This window comes from Podarcis raffonei, chromosome 11 (assembly GCF_027172205.1).
Source record: "Podarcis raffonei isolate rPodRaf1 chromosome 11, rPodRaf1.pri, whole genome shotgun sequence".
Taxonomy (NCBI): Eukaryota; Metazoa; Chordata; class Lepidosauria; order Squamata; family Lacertidae; genus Podarcis; species Podarcis raffonei.
Genome location: NC_070612.1, coordinates 31,127,973 through 31,153,691, shown reverse-complemented (window position 1 = coordinate 31,153,691; position 25,719 = coordinate 31,127,973). Strand labels below are relative to the sequence as shown.

At 42.0% G+C, this 25,719-nt stretch overlaps 2 protein-coding genes and 1 long non-coding RNA gene across 10 annotated transcripts in view; 1 reads left to right on the top strand and 2 right to left on the bottom strand.

Moving 5' to 3' along the window:
• Positions 1-6,600, top strand: part of LOC128423738 (dihydrofolate reductase-like) — a 31,365-nt gene extending 24,765 nt beyond the window's left edge. Inside the window, exons 1-2 of one of the 2 annotated variants that reach the window (XM_053409216.1) lie at positions 2,102-2,692; positions 5,006-6,600. In XM_053409216.1, the coding sequence (XP_053265191.1) occupies positions 5,046-6,587 (1,542 nt within the window). In that variant the 5' untranslated portion in view covers positions 2,102-2,692; positions 5,006-5,045 and the 3' untranslated portion in view covers positions 6,588-6,600. Of the gene's footprint in view, positions 1-2,101; positions 2,693-5,005 lie in introns of those variants that run through there. The other variant, XM_053409219.1, reaches the window with a different exon arrangement.
• Positions 6,565-10,707, bottom strand: LOC128423747 (uncharacterized). Its single transcript, XR_008332829.1, has 2 exons — positions 9,544-10,707; positions 6,565-8,386 (listed from the first exon to the last, which is right to left on the bottom strand). It is a non-coding gene; the product is annotated as an uncharacterized LOC128423747 (long non-coding RNA).
• Positions 10,708-11,205: 498 nt separating this feature from the next.
• Positions 11,206-25,464, bottom strand: FAM151B (family with sequence similarity 151 member B). Of its 7 annotated transcripts, XM_053409209.1 has the most exons (9): positions 24,641-24,916; positions 22,460-22,585; positions 21,250-21,345; positions 19,885-20,047; positions 18,556-18,767; positions 17,667-17,802; positions 16,757-16,839; positions 14,031-14,144; positions 11,206-12,375 (listed from the first exon to the last, which is right to left on the bottom strand). In XM_053409209.1, exons 4-9 carry the CDS (start codon positions 20,034-20,036, stop codon positions 12,257-12,259), a joined length of 816 nt encoding a protein of 271 aa, XP_053265184.1. In that variant the 5' UTR covers positions 20,037-20,047; positions 21,250-21,345; positions 22,460-22,585; positions 24,641-24,916; the 3' UTR covers positions 11,206-12,256. The 7 variants fall into 7 exon arrangements, with proteins under 7 accessions (XP_053265184.1, XP_053265183.1, XP_053265181.1 ...); XM_053409208.1 differs by lacking the exons at positions 21,250-21,345; positions 24,641-24,916 and adding an exon at positions 25,184-25,464; XM_053409206.1 differs by lacking the exons at positions 21,250-21,345; positions 24,641-24,916 and adding an exon at positions 25,189-25,463.
• Between the last annotated feature and the right edge of the window lie 255 nt (positions 25,465-25,719).

Genomic DNA, 25,719 nt, shown 5'->3' with positions numbered 1-25,719 from the left:
GGTTACTCTGAACAGTTGAGAAAATTGCCTGCTTCATCCCGCAGCTGGGATAACTTCCTCTTAGCATACATAGTGACTTGGAATATTAAGCTCTGCTGTAATTGGCCATTCTCTATTATCTCTAGGCCTCCTTGAGTCATGCCTGATGTTTCCCTGATTCTGTTTTCCTGGAGGTTGCAAGCACCACTCTTGCTTGCTCGGATGATTACTAATAAATAAGCCTACTGAAATGGTATGCATATCTGACTTTGGGCCTTAGGAAGAGCTTGGGTTGGGAATTCAACTTTATGCTTCTTTATACACAAGAAATGGTTTTGCAAATCTAGCCACCTTATTCTGCAGGTCAAAGAGCAGACTAGGAGACAAGAGGGCATATTTAGACAATTTATATGCCACTTAATTAAAACTGTCTCTTCATAGCTGTCAACTTTTCCATTTGCTTGCGAGGAATCCTATTCGGAATAAGGGAATTTCCCTTAAAAAAAGGGGAAAGTTGCCAGCTATCTGTCTCTTAAGTGATAGCTCAGCAAATACAATATAAATAAAATCAGTTAAAAACTTAACTATGCAATCAGAAATAACGTTATAAGTCTGCTGCAATAAAGCAGTCTTCAATGGGCATCAGACATCCAAGAGAGTGGGGTCTGATCTCAGCTGAATGGGAGTTCCATGAAATTGGGCCCACAATACTGAACACAGCCCTTGGTGGATGCAAATCATGCATCCAAGCCATGAGAGGCCACTACAGCAATTTCCCCAAAGACCTCAGTCATTGGGTAGAGATATAAGGCATCACGCAGTTGCTAAGCTATCCTGGACCCCAAGTTTTTAAGAGCCTTGTAAATTAATACAATAAACTTGAACCTAGACCAGTCGTGGGTAGACAGTCAGTGCAGGCTTTTAAGCACTGGAGTTATATGCTGGTGATAGTCTGTCCCCAGCAGCAAAAGCAGAAACTACTAAACAAAGAGTCTCTAGCTGGATGCTGAAAAGATTAGATCATTTCCACAAACACCGTAGACAGGACAGGGGAGACAGGCAACCACATTAATGATCCTTAAGTAAAAAAAGGTGGTTTCAAGTCAGGTCGGAGCCCTTTTTTGTACACACAGCTATCTGTAACTATCCTAGTGCCTGCAGCTTAACATGCACACCAAGCAGCTTGTGAGCATCTGCTGCAGTAACCTTTCATCTCTCTTGTATATTTCAAGATAGATTCAGACATTTCAATAAGCAAGGAAAGGAGAAGATTAAACTGTGACGAGCAATGCAGGGATATCACATACTGGCAAGGTGTTTCACCTTTACCAAATATGATAGAGGGATTTTGCCATGAGGACACTTTCCAACAAGTGTTTCCCACCCAACCATGCGTTCCGAAGTAGTTCTCCCTCCTGTGAGAGGATTGCATTATGCACCTGTCAATCTTATAACCAGTGAAAAAGAAATAGACAACTTAATGGAAGACTGGTCAAAATATCACTAGGCAGTTGCACCTTCTAGCATGGAAAGAAAACCTTATTCTTGGGGGTAAATTGTTGGCTGCAGCATACAAATGGTAAGAATAGTACCCACCCACCTGTCTCATACACACAACCACATCCATTTACAAATGCAGGGCTCCGGGTTGGTGTGTGTGTGTCGGTAAAGTAATGATTTCAGCAGAGTTCTGTCTCCATGTTCTGATCCAACCCATGAATTTTAATGTTTGGGCAAGTGGTCTAAAGCAGAGCACAATGGTCAGCTTTTTCTTGACAAAAGCTTTATTAGTAGTACTTTATTATCTATGTGTTTTATCCCGCTTTCTAAACAAATGTTGTCTCTCAAACTGTCTCACAACAATGGGGGAAAGGAAGGAGACAGGACCTGCCACCAACCTTACAAACTAGAAAGGCAAAGACACTCAAAGTGGGAGAAGCTGCCTTTGACCGTTTTCTGCCCGGCAGAAACTCAACAGGTGCAACTTTCTTCTCGCCATCTCTGCGTCCGAGGGAAAGTCTGCACCTGTTGAACTTCTCCCTGGGACGCAGCTCTTAAAAGACCTCTGGGGCCCGGGGGTGGGGTGGGGAGATGTAAAACCTAAGAGGCCGCAGTCTTCTTATACACGTGTCCTCGGGGGTGCGCTCTCCACTGACTCCAGGGAGACCTGCTTTCCAGCAAACGTAGGCGTTGGCTGCACGCCGCAAATCCGACTGGATGCGTGGAGCAGACTCTGCCTCGCAATCTTCCCTGAGGAGGGACAGAGCGCGCGCGCGCGCTACCGCCGCCTCCGCTGGCTTCCCGCCTTCTGCAAGAGCAGCGAGCAAGCCCACCTTGCCGGCAGTTGGCTAGTTCCGCGCGGACGAGCAGGCAACAGACGCCCTTGGACAACCGGGGGCCGGGGAGGGGGGACTAGCGGCGAGGCAGCGGGTCCTTAGAGCCCGAGCTCAGCAGCGCGTGGGTGGCGCGCCCAAGAGGTGGGCGAAGCCGCCCCAGCGCTGCTGACAGCCGCCTCTCCAGAGCAGGGGCGCTGCCTGCCTGCCTGCCAGCCGAGCAGAGGCGTTTCTTCCCCCTCACTCCCCTCTATTGCTTCAAGCAGCAGCCGCCACTGGAGAACTAAGAAGACCTGAATTCCTGCGCAGAGAGGAGCCCCCCGCGCTAGAGAAAGCAGCTCTCCCGCTCGGCGTCCCTCAGCTGCCGGCTCCTCGAGCAGGTAAAGCGGGCGGAGGGGAGACTTGGAGAGCGGTGGGTTGACCCCGGGCCGCTTGCCTTCCTACCTGAGGGCAGCACAACTTGCCTCACCCAGCGGTGCCTTGGCGTGGTGGCGCCGCCGCTGCGTTTTGGCGAGCGCGCCTGGCGACTCTGCACAGCTACGCCGCCCTGAGCAAATTTTTCCCGCCAGCGACGCGCCCTTCGAGAGTCAGGACGGCAGTGCGCGAGAGTGAGGGGTCTCCCGAGGGCGTGCAAAGGGGGCAGGCAATAGGGAGTAAGGGGTGCAATCCGTGTCCTTGTATATTGCCTGCCGGCTGTTAACCTAGGGTCCTAGGTTCACTTATTAGGAAGCACGACTCTTTGACTTCTGTAGTGCTGGCTTCTAATTAGGCATATACTGTAGTCTGGCATAGGCTCGCTGCTGGCTTGCAAAAGTGTGCAGTCCGACACCCTTTCTTTACTAGCAGTGTTCGGATTCCCAGTTCCGTTTTTGCAACCTCGCACTTCCGAAATATTTTAAAAATCGCAAATACTCTGGACTAAAATGAATGGAGTTACTTCAGAGTGTTGCTGGGTTGTTGTTGGTTTTTTTTGCACCGCGCGGTCACGCTGACATGCAGAAGAGCATACAATTTGCAGTGTTCCAATTAGCAGTTAAATTTAACTAAAACGAAATTACTTTTTATTGTTTATGGGATGCAGCGGTGAAATGGAGCAGACTGTTGTGTGGTACTGAGCAAGGCTGACTGTTTTGCCAGGTTACAAATTGGGTGGAGAATAAATTTTCTGTAAGGGTGCCTCTGAATTTTTATTTCCTAAGAAAATAGAAATATCAGTGCTTTGTTTTTTTAAACTAACCTTGTATGGTGCACACTGCTTAGTAGTGATACGTATTTAATGATAAGGAAGTTCCAGGAAGGCTGCAATATTATGCACACTCACCTGGGAGTAAGCCCCACTTAGATAGGAGGTCCTTTCAGCCGCCCAATAAAATATTAGAGGGGGTCACTCGCCGCGCACTGTGTTGATTATGCAGGACAGGGCTTGCCTGCCCCCTCCTCAATATTTTATTCATGTTGGCACCACTGTCAGTAAGTATGCATAGATTTGGGCTGCATATTTGAAGGGGACTTACTTCCTGGTATGTGTGCCTGAGAGCATACTGGGTATATTTATTTATTACATTTCTGTCCCACCTTTCCTCCAAGGAGCTCAAAGTTCTCCCTCCTCATTTTATCCTCATAACAACCCTGCATGTGGCATAGGCCAGGCAGAGAGGCAATGACTGACCCAAGGTAACCCAATGAGCTTAGGAAGGGCTGTAGTTCAGTGGCAGAGCACCTGCTTTGCATAACAAAGGCACCAGGTCCAATCTCCAGGAAGGGTTGGAAATGCTGGAGGGCTGCTGCTAGTCAGTGTAGATGATGCCGAGCTCAATAGACCAATGAGCTGACTTGGTATAAGGTGGTTTCCTATATTCCTGTGAACACCCATGGCTGAGTGGTCTCCCAAGTCCTAGTCCAACACTCTAACCGACTACTCAGCTTCTCTCAACCTATGCTTTACAGAAGTGTGTTCTTCTGGTTTCAGTTGGGACTACTCTTAGATAGGACTGAAGCCTCACAAAAGAGTAAGGATGCATCCTAAGCTGGTTTCTAGTTGCCAACCAAGAGGTATGGGGTGGTAATTACAATGAGAACCTGTTGTTCAAGCACCTTTGGGTTGTGATGTGTGGTAGCATGGCCCATCGCCCCCACTCGCTACTTAAGTGGTCCTCTAGTAAGCAACTTGCTGACCACAAACATACATACTAGAAACACTCAATGCATCCTCTCTGAGTTTCCTTATTCTTCCATGCCTTCTTGTCAGTTTTAACATAATTCACGAGACTCATGGAAACAATTATTAGATAAGAAAGCAAACTCTGGGTATGACTCAGGCCAAAGTGGAGTACTAATTTATATATTCATTTTTTTTAGTATGAGAGCTGGAGTTGCAATAGGAAAGTATCAGGTAGAGAAAGATTTAAGCAACCTCCTTCCTGATACTTCTCCAATCTAAATAACTATATTCCAAAGCTGCTTTTCCTGTCATAGTTTTGTTAAGTACATATAATGCATTATTTCAGCCTTTAGTGCCAGGTCAACTTGAGGAATACAAGGTAAATGCACTGTTTCATGCAGACAGGTGTGTGTGTGTGTTGCAAAATTAGAATGTTCTGTTTAATAGAGGCTCCCATTTTTTCATCTTCCTGTTACTAAATGAAAATATATATTAGATTCTTAATTATTTTTCCTGTTTGTCTCCAAATTAGGCAACAATTCCAAGAGCTGCAGTCTTCAAAAACAGAGAAGATGGAAGAAGTCATAGAGCTTTCACCTGATGGAAACTCTCTGATAAAAGCGGTCTATCAAAGCAGACTTCGTCTCACAAGGCTGTTGTTAGAAGGTGGGGCCTACATTAACGAAAGTAATGACCGTGGTGAAACCCCTTTAATGATTGCTTGTAAGACAAAGCATGTGGACCATCAGAGTGTTAGCAAAGTCAAAATGGTGAAGTACCTCCTGGAGAATAAGGCAGATCCAAACATACAGGACAAAACTGGGAAGACAGCCTTAATGCATGCTTGCTTGCAGAAGGCTGGCCCTGAAGTGGTTTCTTTACTGCTTAAAAGTGGAGCAGACATAAGTCTGCAAGACCATTCTGGCAATTCAGTTCTTGTTTACTCAGTGAATTCAGAGGACAAGGAAACCCTCAAGGTTCTCCTAGATGCTTGCAAAGCAAGGGGGAAAGAAGTCATAATCATTACGAAAGACAGGTCTCCATCTGGGAGGCAAAGAATTAAGCAGTACTTAAATGTTCCTCCTCCTGACACTGATGAAGCTCATTCTTCAAGTTCTTGCACTTCCCCATCAGATGTAGAAATAAAAACATCTCCCTCACCACAGTCAAACTCAAAGGAGACAGAAAAGGGTCTCTTTAACTTTAAAGAACCAAATCATCCTGGAAGAAAGGAAGATGCCCCTGAACCACATTCTCCTTCAAGAAAACCCAACTTGGCACACACAGGACCTCAGATGCAGCACGTATATTCTGAACCTTGGATGAAGCCTTCCTCTTCACTTTTTGATCAGAATCAAATATCCCCTTTACAGGAAGAGCTTCAGGACATAACTCCAGAGGAAGAATTGTGTTTTAAAATCAACAGCCTGGCCCTGTCCAAGAGATTTATCACCAGACACCACAGCATTGATATAAAGGATACTCTTAATTTCTTGAAAAACTTTGAGCAAACTGCCTCAAGAAAAATGTCGTATGATGAGATAAATTCTCAGTCACTCTTTGGTGAGACTTACCACAATAGGAGCGAAGCTGCAGCAGATCAGAGCGAAGCTCCTGTAGACCAGAATCCAGATTCTGCCCAAATGACCTTTGTTTCCACCTTGAAAAACATTGTTCAAAGAAGAAATCTGGGGGCAAATCACTACAGTTCCGATTCACAGCTAACAACTAGCTTAAGCCCTCTTACTGAAGACAGCAAATCGCTTCTAGGGAAGAAAAAGCTGCTCTCCCCGTCTCCATCGTTGTCATTGAGTTCCAGAGAACTGATAGAAAACATGCCTCCCAGTTTCTTGAGCAGAAGAAATCATGCCATTTTAGAAAGGCGGGGTTCAGATCACACTGCCCTGACCAGACCTTGTTTTCTTCCCCCTTTAAATGTGAACCCTCATCCCCCAATCCCTGATATCTGTAAGATTAATACAGTGGTTTCTTGTGGACAAAAAACCCTAATTCCAACAGCACCCATTTACCCCAAAGACTTCAAAAGTAAAACACTCTTGACAAGGAGGCAATCATTACAAACTGAACAGATCAAACAGCTGGTAAATTTTTAGTTGATTACTGGGGAACAGTGGCATACAACTTGTACACACTAACAAGTATTATTTTGGAATGTGAGAGTGGCTGGACTGGACTGTAGCAACACCCCCTCCCCAACTCTTCATTGAACATCAGCCTTGAAGTTGAGCTGCAAAAAATGTTCTGGTTAGTTGCAGAGGAATAATTTCAAAATATTGCTACCTGCATTGTAACTTACTATGGAGAAAACAATGGATATGGTTCTCCATTGTCTGTATAGATAATACAAACCAGAATTTTCTGATAAGGCATTCTAGGGTTTGCAAATACTAGGCCCAGTCTCTTACAGCAAGTTTATTAATGCCTTTTCTACAGTGTGTGACTATTTTTAAACAGCTGTTACAGAACTAAATCCTATAGTGTGCAACAGACAGTTCAGCTATACAATGGGAACAACCCAGCACATAGTGGGAATGTGTTCAAGCCCATTGATTTCAATAGGTTTAGTCATGCCTAATTCTGTGCTGGATTATGTCTAGTGTCTATTATTCTTACATTAATGTATCCTCTCTTGAAAGATTGCAAACATCTAAAGAGAAGTGAATGAACTGAATGAAGGAAAAGCATAAAGCTTTAGCAACAACAAGGGGGGAAGGCAGGACATGTACGAACAATAGAAAAAACAACATTTTAGAAAAGTATTGCATCCAATTTATAACAGATGGAAGAGGTGCCGTAAAATCCAACAAACATCTCCAGTTTTGCAGAGTGAATGTTTTTCTGTTTAAATTTTGGAAGTTTTTGTTGTTTGTTCATCTTGAGTATTTATTTAATACATTTTGGGGCAGAGGAGCAACCATGGAAGTAATGAAGATATACTGGTGTCATTTTACTGCATTAAACTCTAGCTTTTGCTGCTTTTTTGGTTTTTTTAATCCCCAAACACTTTCTTTCCCTCTGGCCACATTCTTGAATTTATAGGATTCGATGGACTGTGGGAATCTTTTGTGATAGATGCCTAAATAATATAGCCATTAAGGTGAAGAATCACTATGAGGGGAAAAGTGGGAAGAAATGGAGCCCTATGTGCACCAAACAGTAATTTATTATACTTAATACGTTTCAATAAAAATCTTTTTCAGGGTGCTGTAATCAGAAAGTGTTCTCAAAGTGTTATTTGAGAACATAAAGCATTATTGTTTTACTGTATCCCTGACACAGATTTTAATCAAAACATATTGAGGCTGTTAAATGTATTGTTTTGTGCACTTAGAGATATCTCCTCCACCAGGTCTTGCATTTGTTCCTTCCCTTTCTCCCTTAAAGTCTCAAAGGCACTGGGGAAGACAGAGAGAAGCAGCAACGGCATGAGACAAAGAAGGGAAGGTGAGTCCCCTCCCCATTACTTTTGCTGCTGTCATCTACCTCTTCTGAATTAGCAAGCTGCTCTTTGCAATGACAACTGATTGTATGCAATCAATTCTCATGTGACTTCTCTCCAACTGTGTGTATTTGTGTGTGCATGCATGGATCATTAAAACAGGATCTTGGCAAAATTGGGCGTTATCATGGAGTGCCTGGCAGACAAGTTTCTTTGATGTGCACGTTGGCAGGGACTATGTAGTCTGGGATTATGAAAAAGAAGCTGCCACCAAAATGTCAGCTAGGGTAGAGACGAGTCAGAAGGTAACAGAAAAAAATGGTGAGAGAGACAGTATTTCTGTTTGGGACTGTGGGAGAGATTTCTCCCATGATCCATTGTTTGTGGGACAGGAAGGGCTGGTCCAAGACATTTTGGCACCTGAGGCAAACTGTAAAATGGCACTTCCCCTCCCTGCAAGGGAAGAAGAAGGAAGAGAAGGTCAACATCAGGAACATCATTTATGAATCCTACCATCTGAGGTGGTTGCCTCACCTTGCCTCATGGGTGGACTGGCTTTGGGGATGGGAGTGTGTTAGAAAAAACTAGCCAAAACACTGGCTATAGACCTCCAGTAGCTATTGTTACAATTCAAGTGTGGTAAAGGCATAATGATCTCACCTTTCTCCCCTTTGAATGCAGTTACACAGCCCGCCTGCCCCCAGTTCTGGTTTATGTAGCTTCTGGTTCCTCTAAATGGGGATGTGCATTAAAACAAAAATCCAACTCAACATACCTGAAAGAGTGTCTCCACCCCCATCATTCAGCCTAGACACTGAGGTCCAGTTCTGAGGGCCTTCTGGTGGTTCCCTCACTGAAGTAAAGTTACAGGGAACCAGACAGAGGGTCTTCTCAGTAGTTGCACCTGCCCTGTGAGCACCCTCCCATCAGATGTCAAAGAAATAAATACATGGCTTTCTGAAGACAGCCCTGTATCAGGAAGTTTTTAATGTTTGATGTCTCACTGTGTTTTTTATGTTATGTTGGGAGCTGCCCAGCCAAAAGGGTGGGGTATAAGTAATAAAGTATTATTATTATTATTATTATTATTATTATTATTATTATTATATTCCTCATGCAGCATAGAACTTGCTAAATTGGGGCAGGTGTTTTTTTATCTTTGCTCCAGATCTTTCACATCCTACAGACATTTGCTGTGAAAAGCAGCTCTGTTGTTTACTTGCGTTTTATTGGAGTGGGAAAGAGTGCTGATATTGTAAATGTCAGCATTAGTGTTTTGTACTGGAACAGTTCCTGTGAAACATTTATCAGATTTCTATGTTCGCTGATAACTGGCACTATGTTGTTACTTGAAAATGTTTTTTGGCTTTAATCTTTCAGTAATTTCTGATCTAATCAGAAAGCAAATGTTATTGACTGATGGCCCTGAATAATTAACAATATTCTGTTCAGGGTGGCTAGTAGTGCTTTGGCTTACTCGCTTACACAAAGAGAGTAGATCCATAGTAAAGAAGACAGCTATTCTATACTAATTAATATGCAGCTATACAATGTTTCTGTTACAAACAGATTCTCATCCATATCCAGGTTCTCACTTATAGCCTCTTCACCTGTTATTTCCACCAACTCCAAGGCTGTCCCCAAAACGGTGCTTTACCCAGCATCCCATGCTATCTCATGTTCTTGTCTTCCAACCTCACCACCTTTCTGTTTTCTTACCTTCCTGCAGATGAGGAGTGATTGTGGGAATTAATATTCAAAAAAGGTTCAGGTATATATTTCCCCCCATGTCTGTCATCTCAAAAAGAACAGGGTGATCTGAGGAGGGAAGCCGTGAATGAACCTCCACCCCTGGTCTCCATAGAACCCATAGCAGAAAACAACAGCACTATTGAACAAAATGGGGGAGGTTGTAAGGTTAGTGGGGTTTCTTATCCCCAGCAAATCTGCTTCCTTTCCTTCCTAATAAAGTAGAGTAAAGCATTCCAGATAGTAGTGCTGAATGAATTATAAATGAGCATTTATAATTATGACTCATTTCTCTAATGAGTTTAATAGTTTTTTTATTATTGGAAAAGATCTGATATTGCAACGCATTGTGATATTTATAATATTTTGAGCAGCGTTCTGTGTTTTCTTTCCTATTGTACTCCTGAATGATTGGCAATGGCCTTTGGCTTAGCAATAAAGGGGAGCTGAACCATCAAATATCAACTGGTACCACCCAAATGGGAGGCAGTAAAAACTGTGTTAACTTCCTAAGTATTTGAGGCAAATTTTAAAGCAAAGCAGCTATCAGACATAGAGCAGCAAATACTAATTTGAGCCTTTATTGCACTAATTAAGACAGTTTTAATTGTTTTAAAATGTGTGTGGGGTTTTTAAATTATTTGTAAATGTATTGCTTTGCTACTTTGCTGCCCTGTGTTCATTTGGAAGGAAGGGTGTGTCAGAAATTTAATTTAAATAATAACAACCAATTAAACAATATGGGCTCAGCCTAGATAAAAGCTGTAGCAGCGTGTGTGATGGGGGGGGGGAGCTGTCCTCCTGATACCATCATTAGTGCTGCTAAATGGAACTAGGGCTGAGCTGGGATGGTGTGGGTGTAACAGTGGAAGCACTGGATTGCCTCTGACAACCCTTCCACTGCATCCATATGACCCAAAACATAGCAAGAATTGAGTGTAGCTAAGATGTCTAGTTACTGTGTGCACTTTTTTAAACACTGCATTCCGTGTTCCTACTTTGAAAACAAGGCTATAACAGATATCGTGGCTTTTATTTTTTAAAAAATGAATTGTGTATATTAAAATAATTGTTGACTCCTGACAAATTATGAAACGACAAAGGCAAATCAAGCTTCAACGGGTATTTTTTGGAAACTACTGATATTGGAAAATGACATCCACAGCCATTAATTTCAGTTAGGCTGACTCTTCTTCCATGGTGTGTTCATATTTGTTCACTGACATATGTCCCATTATGCAGCCACAGATGTGAGTCAATCTGTCTTGACTTCCAGCTGTGGGTGTCATGGGCTGAGGCAGTCCTATGACTGCTGATGACACACTTGTATAGCTCAGCTGTTTACATGCTGGGCTTGAGAAGCTACTCACAGCACAAAAACATATGAATAATGCCAGACCTCACAGATACCTGCACTTGCCACCAACATTTATAAGAACACCCTAGTGCATGGCACCCACAGTTGAAAATAAGGAAGTAATAGATAAAAGCGGTAGCTACAATGAGCAGATAGACTCAGCTAGTGAAACTTCTGGCATTGAGCAAGAATTTTCCCTAAGGGGTGTACCACCAAACCCGGTGCCCAACCCAAATAAAAGCATTTGGTCTGGGAGGAAAAACTCAGTAGTGGCTCATAACCCCTCTTAAAAGTTAGCAACTTAAATAATTTTTACATTCAGCTGGTAAGTTCCATGTTATATCTCAGAAAGATGAGTATAGACTTGAGATTGTTTCTGTTGCATCTACTTGGTTTTGGAGTATGCAGCCGAAGCTTTCAAAGAAACATGATTTTGAGAAAATATTGACCAGGCGCCCTAAGTCGCCTTGCAAACACAGAACAGTACCCTCCTGGAAATGAAAATCATTGTTATAATCTATATTTTTCATAATCAAGGTAGGAAAATATGCACTGGAAATTATTTTTGTTTGGGAAGTTATTTTATATCTGAAGCAGTCTTAAATGCTCCACTTTAGTTTGTTTTCTCTCTCACTAATAGAATAGATCATGTTGATCTAATCATGATAAGTAAATGTTTTCATGTCATACCAGTTGCCTCATTTGAGGGCTGTTAACCTGCAAGTTCTCCAGATGCACAGTATGTGTAGATATGACAATCTTACCCCTGGCGTCCACATGTTGAGTGGATTGTGGCAAAGGAGACTACCTGATTGGAGTTTTATTTGAGCAAGGACCAGACATGTGTACAACTGCAGCACATGGGCTCCTTTTAAAATGGTCTGCTGAATGTGTGGACAACAGGGGGCAACTTTACCTTTCCCCTTCATGCACGTATCATAGAGTGATTGAAGTAAACATCTCTTTGGTCCCCCCCCCCCCAATATTGTACAATATTTATATACCTGTATCTGATAAATTTTGTAAAATAACTTCCTTACAAAGACTGAAATGTAGTACCAGTAGCTTTCAGGAAACTTTCTCATGCTTTTATTTATATGTAATTTATTTTTATAAATTCAAAATTGTATATCCTTTTGAATCGTTTGATGTTTTGTGATAAACCTGTAATTCCACATGTAAATCATGTATTTTATATGAATTCATACGTGGGTTCTCTACTGCCTAACCGCCCCCTCCCAACATTTATGTAGAAGTATGTGCATTTTCAAATGGATAGGCATATGTTTAAGAGAAAAGAGCTTGCCTTGACTCATTCCAGTCTGCTCCCTGAACACTGTGTAAACAGATGCAAATGTGGGCAGTTCAATGTCATCCAAGGGTTTGACATTTCAGGTTATAAGAAAAAGGATTAAGGGAATAATGAGTTTTCCAGTATCAAAACCACTGTCATCAAAAGAGATGGGAGAATTGTTCTCTTTGAAAGAAAAATTCACCTTGCAGAGAAGCAAATGTAGGTTGGAAATTGCCACAGAATTTATCAAATGCATTTCAAAATGAAACAGTATGAGTTTCCTTTTCAGTTGTGATTCTAAGCTTCAAAACCCATCCAGAATTTTAAGATGTAATGGGGAATTAGTTTGGCATATTCCTTAATGCTCACACTGTGGATTTCCTTGCATTGTATACAGGCAAGCTGAGCAATATATGGAAACAATGCGACTATTGAGACATACAAAGATTCAGCACTAGATCTTTTGGAATGGTTTTCCTTGATGACCTGAGCATAATGCTAATCTGGCAATATTTAGTTCTATACATGTTACAGCTATCATCTATCTATAGATCTATCATCTATCTGATTTTATCCTCATAGAATCATAGAGTTGATGTCATACCAGTTTAAGCAAAATGTAATGACTTCTCACAGAAGCTGATGTATTAGCAATCCTGCCAATATGGAATCCAAAATGCACTGAATTAATGCATAGGTTGAAAACAAAGCAACAGTGGTGTTTCTTCCACTGCAAAGCTATTTCCCACTACAGTGGTACCTCAGTTTAACAACAGCCCTGCTTACGAACTTTTCAGTTTACGAGCTCTGCAAAACTGGTAGTGTCCCAGTTTGCGAACTTTACCTCTGTTTATGAACGGAAGCCTAACGGTGGAAGGGCACTGGCAGCGGGAGGCCTCATAAGGGAAAGTGTGCCTCGATTTAAGAACAGTTTCAGTTTAAGAACGGACTTCCGGAACCGATTAAGTTCATAAACCGAGGTACCACTGTACAATCATTTATTTGTGCAGTCTGACAATTTCTCTAAGCTTTTGTTACACTCTTCCTCTATGCACTAGGTTGTAACTTGTAACTTTTTATGAGATGATATATTCTACAGACATGAGATACATTTTAGCTTTCTATTTATAGTGGACTGTGACAAAAACAAATTCCTGTTTTCCACCTACCAAAGAGCTGGTGTGCTTTGCCTACTTAATATTTTAAAAATATCTTCCCAAGTTTGGTGGGACCATTGTATGTTCATTTTTCCCAGAAGCCTTTGGGCCAACCTAAAACCTGCATTGCATCTAGCAGAGCCTAATCATAATATCTGCTGCTACCTCTGACCACCACGGCTGTCCAATGGGACCTGGGCCAAATCAGTGTGCGCCCCATCCCATTGCCTTAATCTCCCCACTGTCTCTGCCCACTTCCTCTATGTGGTGGCGCTCCTCCTACCACCACCACCCTGGCTTTCCCCCATTATGCTGCTGCTTTAGTGGTGACAGCTTCTCTCCTTTCTCTCCTGAATGGTTCATTTCTTTCTTTCTTTTTGTGCACCTGCACCCTCCCTGCCATGCTCCAGGAAAGGATGTGGAGAGCTTTCTGGGGTGGGAATTATAAACTGGGCTGCTGACCATCGTTGCAGGTGTAGGGTGTGGGGGGACGGGAATGCAGGGCATGAGGTGGTTGCCCCTAAGGAAAAACCCCAGCACCGTTCCTTGGGCACAGTTTTGCCTGCATTCTGTCTTGAGTCTGTGACTGGACACAATTCCATGGCTCCACCATCAGCCAATTTTTCTCAGCCATCTCCATTTGTTTATAACAACCTGAAAAAGAGGTCAGGATAATTTGAAAGCTTGCACACTGTTTGGTGACATTTTGGTTAGCCTAAAAAAAGGTATTGCCCTAATAAGAATTTTGAAAGGTTATTCTTTACTTAAAGATCCTTAAATGTTCATGAATTAGAATCTCCTTCTGATAAAGTGAACTCTTACCCTCCAAAGCTTATGCCATGATTAGTTTACTAGTCTATGAAGTGCCATAGAACTCAGCTTGTAAAAGTCTTGTGTTGGGAAGCTTTCTTGCATTTGTCAGCTGATCAAAGTAACAGCCAAACTTTCTAAATCTAACTCCCACAAGTTATTTGTATAATTTTGCTTTAAATGTTAATAAAGTTATTACAGAAATAAGTAGCTGTCTTTTGAGAATGTAAGAGAAACTGTATCGAAGACATGCCGGTAATTTCAAAAACAGTTTTATTGAGTCTGAGGAAAGAGATTTCTGCAACATCAAATCATTTTAGAACGATTACAGTTTCATTTATGTATTTTCTAGTGCACACAAATGCTGGTAATATAAAGTAAATAACATGCACCCATAAGGATAACATTCTTCAGTTTCCAAGCACAACAGCCCAGCTTTGTGTGGGAGCTCTATGAGATAACATAAAGTAGGTTTATGGAAAGTACAGAAATAAATCTACTCAAACTGTAACCAAAGGCTCTGTGATTACAAATAGGTGGATAATGAAGAAAACACAATAAGCTTAACATCCAGGTAAGAAAAAAAATGACATTTTAAGTGGATGGATGTGAATTTGCCTTCTGTAAAAGTTTAAAAAGCATGGGACCTGAGCACTGAAGACTAAAAGGGAATACATGTTTGAGAATTATGTACTGAAGTGGCAGTTGCTTTCAATGAAACATTAATTTGAAGCAGAATCAAACTAAAACCAGATGATGTTGCTGCTAGTTGGAGTTGAGGCTAAGTACTGCTGTTTTATAATGGATGTATGATTTTATTTTGTTTTTAGATTATAGTACTGTTTATACTGTATGTTGTGTTTGCTCCAGTGGAAGAGCTGGGTACAAAAACTCTGAAATAAATAATAGAATGAATAAAAATACTTGTTGTAGTTTTATTATAATGCTAAGTATAGTATGATGTTTATCAAATGTTGCAGCCTGGTATGTAAGAGATCAAGTATGCCAACTCTTGATTCAAATGCAGATAGACTTGCATTGACACTGGCAGGGTGATTTTTAAAATGTTTCCACACTCAGGTCAAAAAAATAAACCTTTTGCTTTTAGGAGTAAGAAATGCTACACTAAAATCCTGGATATCTGAATTATTTTTGAGAGGTAGGAATCACTTCTCTGTTTAACTGAATAGATCCACTTTCTTAAATGTTAGTCAATGCTGTAACTGTCCCCTTCGCGGACAGCAGCCAACAGCAAAGTTAGGAAGAAAAATGTACGTATCTTTCGGGGGACGAGGAAGACCAGGCAATAATGCCCCACATGTGCTTGATAAACTGAATGACATATAAACTACCTTATGTGCTTTAGAGGGGCTTTTATGGGCTGAGTAAGAGTTTTATTCATCAGTTAATTTAATTAATCTGATGAAATAGGCTTGCACTATAGTAGTTCTAGGGACGCGGGTGGCGCTGTGGGTAAAAGCCTCAGCGCCTAGGGCTTGCCGATCGAAAGGTCGGCGGTTCGAATCCCCGCGGCGGGGTGCACTCCCGCTGCTCGGTCCCAGTGCCTGCCAACCTAGCAGTTCGAAAGCACCCCCGGGTGCAAGTAGATAAATAGGGACCGCTTACTAGCGGGAAGGTAAACGGCGTTCCATGTGCTGCGCTGGCTCGCCAGATGCAGCTTGTCACGCTGGCCACGTGACTCGGAAGTGTCTTCGGACAGCGCTGGCCCCCGGCCTATAGAGTGAGATGGGCGCACAACCCTAGAGTCTGTCAAGACTGGCCCGTACGGGCAGGGGTACCTTTACCTTTATAGTAGTTCTACCTGCTGCATCACTCTTTTCAGTGCACTAGGTGAGTATTGCAGAATCAAAAGTGCTGGCTGTAAGACCTTCAAGTGTGTTTCCATGACTGAGGCTAAGATGGGTATATTATAGTGCTCCACTTTAGGCAATGGATCATATATACAATGAGTTAACATGGCGGTAAGTATAGCAATCAGTGGATTTCCAGTATATTATACTTCGTGTATTCATGGAATAGTGGCACTATGGTATCCAGAACAGTAACTTTTTTGCATTGATTAGGTCAGAGATGGGGAGCTTGTGGTCCTCCAAATATTTTGTTTGATTCCCAGTTCCCATCAGCACTGCAAGCATGACCAGTGGTCAGGGAATATGGGAGTTAGAGTACAACTACTTCTGGAAAACCACAGTAAAAGTTCTATTTAATGTCCAGGTGTAACTCTCTCAACTCCCATACCATCCTAAGAATTCCCAACCCCCAGAAGCAGATTGAGTGAGCAAGGAGCACTGCAAAGAGAAGCGGAATATGGAAAAGCCCCGTTCCATAAACATGAACTCCGATCACAGTCTGTTCTCTTTATGCCGCAATTTGCATTCCTATGGCCTTTCTAAACTCAGACTTTTGTGGTTCTAAGATATCATAAAAAACTCTACTTTTATCAAAGCTATCTCTGATGAAGAGCAGATCTTCTACGGAATAGTCATCATGTTTTCCTGTCCAAATTGTCAGAGTGTATCTGGAATGAAAGTCACCAAAACTTTGGTTTAATTTTATAGAAGTCTACATAAAACTTAAGCAAATAACATTAATATTAAAATTTAAGATAGGCAGAATCCATTCTTAAAATGATAGAAGTGTCTCTGCTAATATTTTCTCAACATCATTGCACAGCTCCTTCCTCTAGCACACCAGCATCATGGTTGACTTGCATTAAGTCCAAGTTCCTTTTTATGTCCAAACTGGGGAATTCCAACAATGTCAGAAAAAAATACTAGGTATTTTTGGCATATATTGAAGTTGCCTTATACAATCATTCCATTCTGTCAACAGTTTTTAAGCATATGTGCACAAGCTCATTGCTTTTTGTTCAAGTATGTCCATCATTAGTAACACCAACACAAAAAGCTGCCTTATGCCAAGTCTGCCCCTTCGTCCATCTAGCCTACTGTCTACACTCACTCTCCAGGGTTTCGGATAGGGGCAATTTTCATCCCTACCTTGAGGAACCAGAGATTGAACCGAATAACTTCTGCATGCAAAGCAAATTGTTCTACAATTGAGCCACGACCCTTCTCTTTAATACTTAAATGTTGAACTATATACTTGACACACTGATTAAAAAAATTAATGAGTAGTTACCGTATTTTGCTCTATAAGACTCACTTTTCCCCTCCTAAAAAGTAAGGTAACTAGCATTAATGCTAAGCTATTGGTGTACAGAGGCTTTCCATTCATTCTATGAGGGAGAAATGCTCAATGGACAATGAACATACTGTTACATGCCACCCCAATCTCCCAGTTGGTCTCCAATCTCCAAATCACCCCAATTGATGTTAACTATACCTGTTTGACTGCTGTAATAACCACAATAGTTCAGGTATTGACTGACGGACCAAAGCAGCTCGAACAGGAAATGTTATTGGCTGAGTAAGATCTCTACATATCTTGGCCATCTCTTCCACCATTGCTAAACTATAGCCTAAAAAAATAACAAAACACATAATTAATTGAAGCACTTATTCTGCCATCTCAGCAGCATGTGTGGGTTTTTTTAAAGTTACAACCACAAAATATTAATGATCAGAAATCATTTTTCAGGAACTAGGCACCAGGGGAAGAGACAATGAGCACCAAGCTGTGAAATGGGCTCAGAAATCTTAAATCCAGACTCAAATTCCTGTTGGCTTCAGAGCATACAAACCTAGAACATTTATTTTCAAATAGCTGGGAAAACAGGTTTCATAATGTGCTGTGTGTACAGGCATATAGAAGATAACGGTTCTGGATTTTAACATGACCCAGGCACACTTCACATGTTACAGTAATTCACAGTAAGTTAAAGGTAAAGGTAAAGGTACCCCTGCCCGTACGGGCCAGTCTTGCCAGACTCTAGGGTTGTGCGCCCATCTCACTCTAAGTTACTTTCACTTAATTTAAGTGGGCAGCTCTGCATGCTCATTCTTTTGCACACACAGAGCAGCTTTCCTAATTTTATTTAATGGGGGGAATGCATCACAGCATCAGAGGTCCCAAACAGCAGCAGATAGACAACTAGGATAACCAAGTACAAGGAAACACAAATTAAAATTTAAAATATAAACTATGTCAATGATAACCGCTTGACATAATTTCATAGAATGCATACTGTTAGGTAAATTAACTGCATGATATTGTATCTTGCATAGTATTAGGTGGATGAATTCTTGCGAAGCATTCCAATATTTATTCTTACCTTTATTGCATTTTAGATTAATCCACCCAGTTGTCCATCCTAATGACAAAGTTACATCTGGAAAAAATGTTATCACAGTGTCTAGAAACCCCTTTGCATCTACTACACAATTACTTCCATTTGGTCCAGGAAGAATGTCTGCATTAATCCAAACTGGTTGCCTGAGTTTTATGTCTCCAAGAAGCTTCATTGATGGATTAACAGCTGCTAGGCTGTAAAGACAGAACAAGTAGTATGAATACATCTTAGTAAAGGAACTTCTGACAGTTAAGACCAATCACGAATGACTCTGGGGTTGCGGTGCTCATCTCGCTTTACAGCCCAAGGGAGCTGGCGTCTGTCCACTCTGCAGACAGTTTTTCTGGGTCATGTGGTCAGCATGACTAAGCCGCTTCTGGCGCAACAGAACGCTGACACCAGAGCAGCGCAAGGAAACACTGTTTACCTTCCCGCCAGAGCGGTACCTATTAATCTACTTGCACTTTTGGTGTGCTTTCGAACTGCTAGGTTGGCAGGAGCTGGGACCGAGCAATGGGAGCTCACCCCATCATGGGGATTCAAACCGCCGACCTTTTGATCGGCAAGTCCAAGGCTCAGTGGTTTAGACCACAGCGCTACTCGCTTATCTGTAACACTAGGATTGATTCATATAATGCTCTTTATTGTCAGCTTCTAAAGATTCTTACACCATTAAATTCCAGCTCAGCAAATTAACCATGATAACACAGACTGTAAAGTGATTAATATTTTTGTACCACATACATGTTAAATTAAACATCATTAAATATAGTGTGATGCTTTATGGTTCCAGCTCTATTCTAATATCTATAACAGCTACATTGTAACATCATATAGTCTAGCTGCATGTGACCATTTCTTAATGTCTCGTTGGTCTTGCTTTTATCTGTAATTTTAGTTTTTGTAAGCTGCCTTGTTGTACTGTATTGAATAAGAAGGATAAGGTATAAATTATATTAAGAGAAAATGCAATGGACTAAACCTGAGGCTGCAGATCACATGAAAGTGGGAAAGGGGGGAACTGAGGAATTTTGCAGGGGAAAATGTTTAACCTAAGCAAAATGCTTTTTTTTATTGTATCCTAAAATGCTTTAAAACTTAAGAGATAATAACGGGTTTGCTGTTGGCTATATCTAATGTTATAATTACTGTTAAGACAGAACTGTAGAATTGTACTTGTGCAATTCTATGCAAGTTTACTGGGAAGACAGTCCCACTAAGCTCAATGGAACTTACTTCTTAGTAAGCATGTGTGCATTTAGGACTGCACCCTTAATCTTACAAACATTTATCTATATATTTTCCAAATACCTTTTAAAATCAAGCTTGATGCCCTTGCTAGTGTTTTTAATTTCATTCAGCCATTCCTTTAATGTGCTATCACTACTGGTTTCAGGTGGATGAGCCATGATGGGCTCACCACTTCCCTCTTCTTCACAAAGAAGAACATCAGCCTCTATCATGTGAGCTGGACCTGTTTGTTTACAAAAACAGAAAAAGTAAAACAAGCAGTGTTGTGACATTTAAATTTATCATGGATAAATTGTATTGCTATCTAACATTTATGTATCACTTAAGAGTCAGTTTAATCCACTTGAAGGAGATCACTAGACACAGACAGTGGAAACATAGATTCATATCTCTGTTCACATACCTCATCTGGGAGGCTTGGGGAAACCAGGACTATTGCATTCACTTAGATAGACTTGTCAGTGTTATTTTAAATATATTCATAAATACAAATATTTCCTAATCACACTGTAGAGCAGGGTTGTTTGCTGGAATAGAAGTATCTAGCTTAAAACATTAAGCTTAAGAATCTTTGCTTTAAAAAACAGTTGACAAGTTAATTTGTGAGTGGGCAGTAAATTGAAAGGCACACTAATTGCATTCTTCTCCTTATTTTGTACTCCACAGAAGCTACTTAATTAATTTCTCATGTTTGTGCTTTTTAAGGCAAACAATTTAGGCTCTAGTCCTAACCATATCTACTCCAAAGCAAGTCCCATTGGATTAAATGGGTCCTATTCCCAGGTCAATGGGATTAGGGTTATAGACTTACAGTGCAATTCCAACCCAGGATCTGCCAAAATTAAAAAATTTTAATCTGGCAAATCTTGAATGCAGCTGGGGCTATGCTGGAGCAAGTCCCTCAACCTTGCTCAACTGGGACTCAGCCAGAACTTAAACTGGTGTAATTTAAAATGGTATGTCCCCACAAAAAGAGAGTTCTGGAGTAGGGCAGGACAAGGAGAGACTTGCACCTATTCCAAATTATAAATTACTTGGATGAAGGTATTGAGGGGATGCTCATCAAACATGCAGATGACACAAAAATGGGAGGGGTAACTAATGTTGCAGGACAGAATCGGGATTCAATATGACATCAACAGATTGGCCCAAACTAAGGGACAAATACAAGGTTCTACACTTCAGCAGGAAGAGCCAGCTACACAAATATAAGATGGGGGGCACCTGATTTGCATGTGAAAATGATCTAGGGGTCTTAGTAGGCCCCAAGTTTAACGTGAGTCCACAGTGTGATGTAGCAGCAAAAAAGAAAGAAAGAAAAAGCAAAAAAAGCTATTGCTATTATTGGCTACATCAGCAGAGTTGATCAATGTGTCCTGATCAACGGAAGTAACAGTCCTGCTCTATTCTGCCTTGGTCACACACGTGAAGTACTGTGTCCAGTTATTGGAGCCACAATTTAAGGAGGATATTGACAAGCTGGAACATGTGCAGAGGAGGGCAACCAAGATGTTGAAGTGCCTGGAAATCAAGCATAATGAAAAATGGTTGAGGGCATTTGGTATGTTTAGCCTGGAAAAGAGGGACTTAGAGAAGATATGATAGCCATCTTCAAATATCTAATATCCCTGGTTTCTTTCTCACCTTAACTGATTTCCAGTGTGTGTGCTGTTGCATGCTTATCCCAGAGAGCAAAAGCCATCGACTTAAGTGCTGCTTACTTCTGAGTAAAGTGTGCAACCTCCTTTCTGCACTAAAAGGGAAGTGAGGTATTCTCAGAAGTTCCTGCCTCTGGCATGCCAGATTTAGGCTGCAGTCCTGTGTACCCAGTTTCCTCAGAGTAAGCCCCATTGAACTTGGTGATATGTACTCATGAGTAGACATTTATAGAATTTGCTGTTAAGCCCCCAGTTTAAGTCTTTTGTGATTATTTAATTACATCATGCTTTTTTTATGGAGATGGGGGCACCAATATATCTCCTTGCCAAGGGCGCAAGGGAACCTAGGTACGCCTCTACCTGTAGCGGAGCAGGCAGGATACCTGTGACCCCTCTAAATGTTGCTGGACTTCAGCTACAATCAGCCCCCGTTACCATGGCCAATGGGATGACAAGAGGTATACTCTAGCAACATCTTGAAGGACATTGGTTTTCCACCACTGCTGTCACATACCTAGACTGGGGGTTCAAATATTTTACCACCATCACTCCATGCAATCTCTTCTCTGCTGTTCAGGATGGGCTCGTGCCATAAGGTTCTCTGCCTTTCTCATCTTGGAAATTTGCTTAAAGGGTGTTATATAATAAATAATTGCAGCCACAATGGAATGCCTTCAGAAAATGTTGCATAAAGCTTATGATGCACTCATGTTTTTCACATATTGTCTCAAAACATAAGGGCTAGAAATGCATTTCTGAAGTGGCATGGCTGCCAGGCAACTGAGTAGCTCTCTGATTTGATGATCACAAAAGAAACAAACTATTCTTCTAACAAACCACATGCAACGCTCTGGTAATTCAACTCTGGCCTCAGAAGTGCTTCCATGATACATTGTGAAACTAAAATAAACCACTTTTATCATATTCTCAGTTAACAGTTGGTCTGTTTTCAAATATATTGTCCAGCAAATACTTACTCTGTATCGCCTCTGTCATTTGTAACTTATTATTTGCTCTATGGTACCAGATGATTTCAGCTCCATCTCTTGTTTTAATTTGTTTGGCATTCAGGAAATAATCCAATATATTTTCACTCCAACACCCTATGTTGAGAACATTAGAGGGAGTAAATGTCAATGTTAGACAGCTTACAAAAGCTTATTAAGCCGTGTGTGGGGGGGGGAATAGAGACAACTAATGTGAAACAGAAATAATATCTAGCATTAAAGTAGGAATAAAATAAGCTATTATTGACAATAAAGGAAAGATTTGAACATAAAGGCTAATCAGTCAGTCCTTCATTTCATTTGTATGTCACCTTTCCAAACTTAAAACCACACTCAAGGCTGCTTACAACATACAAAAAAACCACATAATTACAAACAACAGTAGTTGTAAACAATTTAAAAAATAACATCAATAGCAGCAACTATCCCACACCTCAACAAAAGCCCCTAAACACTATGCCAGCCCAAGAATTCAGCAGCTTTTGTAGTCAGTCAGGGCCTCACCCTCCCAGGCCAGGTGGGAAAAGGCCTGCAAGGCAGGGAGCAGGGTCTTCTAGGAATCACAGTCAAGTGGAACTTCTGAAGGGGAAGGGCTACAGCTTAGTGGCACAGCATCTGCTTTGCATGCAGAAGGTCCCAGGTGTAATCCTTGGCATCTCCAGGTAGTGCTGGGAGAGTGCCATGCTTAAAGTATTAGAGAGTTGCTGCCAGTCAGTGTAGATGATACTAAGATTTCCCAATTTGTGGAAATTAACGACAAGAAGTTATTATTTGTACCCCACCCATCTTACTGAGTTGCCCCAGCCACTCTGGGCGGCTTCCAACCTATATAAAAGCATAAGAAAACATCAAACATTAATAATAATATTTATTTATTATTTTCACCCCGTCCAGCTGGGGTATAAAAACTTCTCTATACAGGGTTGCCTTCAGATGTCTTCGAAAAGTTGTATAGTTATTTAACTCCTTGAAATATGATGGGAGAGCATTCTATAGTGGGCACCACTACCTAGAAGGCCCAATGTAGCACTATGTGAGGTATGTATGCATGGAACAAGAGATCCACCAACCATCCAGATCAGAAGTTGTAAGAGATTAATCTAATCCAGTAAGTGGCAGGTTTTGCTTTTGTGGAGAGAGGCATGGGTTTGTCAACAAATGGAACAAGGTTATTCCAGGCAAATTGCTCTTCAGTCATACATGCTCTTCAGTTTCATATCATGAAAAAGCTGTGGGAGCATTAGCAACATAGCCCTCAAAACAAATCAATAACTTTATGAGGTGGTAATGTGTTTAATTTCTGAAGACACTCCATTTCTTTCTCTGTCTGTGTTTCAATTAAACTATCTGACACGGGGTCTTGTATGTAACATTGCAGCAATTGCTTCTCTGATTAGAAAAACAGCATCCTCTTGATTTATTCCTAATAATCAAAATAGCTTTTTTCACTCTTCCAGTCAAGTCTCCACAACAGATGTTACACTTACCCACACAAGCTGACCACAGAGGTGAGCAGTGATTTATGTATAGAGAACAAAAGGTTAATATTTGCACCAGCACACCTGCCCTGCTCCTCATTCTAGCAGGTGCACCCAAGAAGCAACCAACCAAGCATGTGCATGCAAAAAAGGAGAAAGAGAAACCACAATGCATGGTGGCTGGAAGGAAATCTTCACTCAAAAACATGTGGAAGTTTCTATTTCAGCCTTTCCCAAACCATTGCCCTCCAAATATTATTGGACTACAACCCTCAACATCACTTTGGGGAAGTGCCATAGCTCAGTGGCAAGTTCCAGGTTCAATCCTGGGAATGTCCTGTCTGAAACCATAGAGCACCAGTCAGTATAGACAGTACTGGATAGATCAGGTGTCTGACCTTGGCTTTTCTGTATTTATATCCCACCTTTCCTCCAAGGAGCTCAAGGCAACATACATACTTCTCCTCCCCATTTTATCCAGGCATGCCTGTGAGGTTAAGTGAGGCTCAGAGAGTGGTCCGAGGTCGCCCAGTGAACTTCAATGGCCGAGTCAGAATTTGAACCCTAGTCTCCTGGGTCCTGAACCAGCGCTCTAACCACTATACCACACTGTCTCCCCTATTTTACCACTGGCCACAGTACTGGGCCTAATGGAAATCGGCGTCCAGAACACCTGCAGGTTAACAAGCAGGAGGAAAGACTGCCCTAGTTTAACCCTGGCAGCGCTTTTTTCATGTTTCAAAATGGACACCACCAGCCGTTGCTTCCCTTCTCTCTCAGTGGCTTCATGTTGTTTCTCTTTTTGTAACGGATAGGAATGCTTGACCTCACTTTGTACATCACGGGTGTGCGGAGGTCAGAGCTTTGGGAATCTCCTTTGGCTATTTTTCTACCAGAAACCCCCCTCAAAATCCGAAATATTTGCACTTCCCACCGAGGAACTTGAGTTTTTTCTCCATATAGACAAAACGGTTTCTACAGCGCCCCCGCCCTCCGCTCGGCTGCGCTTTTTTTTCGAAAATTTCAGCAGTAAAATGGAAGGAAGGGTGATTTTTGTTGTTAATAAATAATTGGGAGCCAGACGACGGTCTGCCGGGGCTCAACGGGGCGGGACCAACCCGGCTATGAGGAGGGAAGAAGGGGCTGCTAGAGCCTCTCTCTCCCCGCTCAGCTCCAGCGAGCGCGCAAGACTCTCCACGAGGGGCGGCGCACGGACCTTACCCGGCTCGCGCGCTTCCATGTTCGGCCGTAGCGGGAGGAGGGAAGATGCCCAGATACTTCCAGGCCTCGAGAGCGCCTACGTCGAGCACGCGCCGAGGCCGCTGCGGCACAGCGCCAACATATCCTTCCGCCGAGTGGACGGGAGACAGAGTCCCATCTCAGGATGCCCTTTGAATCTGCCGCTCTGGGATTAAATCTTTCAATCTCGCGCTCCACTGCCGCCTCGATATTGCCCCTTTTGGTTTTAACAATGCATTGGGACGGAGGTTGGGAGGTCCATATGTGCAGAGGGGGCACAAAAGGGAAAATGTATTTCTAAGTGGGCAAGCTGTGTCCTACGTTAAGATCTTTGGAACAAATATAACGCTCTATTTGGAGCCCAAAGCACCCATGGGCGCAGCCAAGGGGGAGCAGGGAGGGGCAGCTGCCCCCCAATCAATAAAAACCAATAGCAAACAGGTTCTCCCCCCCCAACAAAAGGCCTGATCCCACCTCCCCAACAAAAATGCTGGCTACACCCATGCAAGCACC

Excerpts from the sequence above, each read along its gene's own strand:
- FAM151B (XM_053409202.1), bottom strand. The coding sequence starts at position 24,175 with ATGTTTTTGAGTGAAGATTTCCTTCCAGCCACCATGCATTGTGGTTTC. Across the intron at positions 20,048-22,459 it reads AATGACAGAGGCGATACAGA|GTCCAGCTCACATGATAGAG; the intron begins GTAAGTATTTGC and ends GTAAACAAACAG. Across the intron at positions 18,768-19,884 it reads ATCAAGCTTGATTTTAAAAG|CCTAGCAGCTGTTAATCCAT; the intron begins GTATTTGGAAAA and ends CTGTCTTTACAG.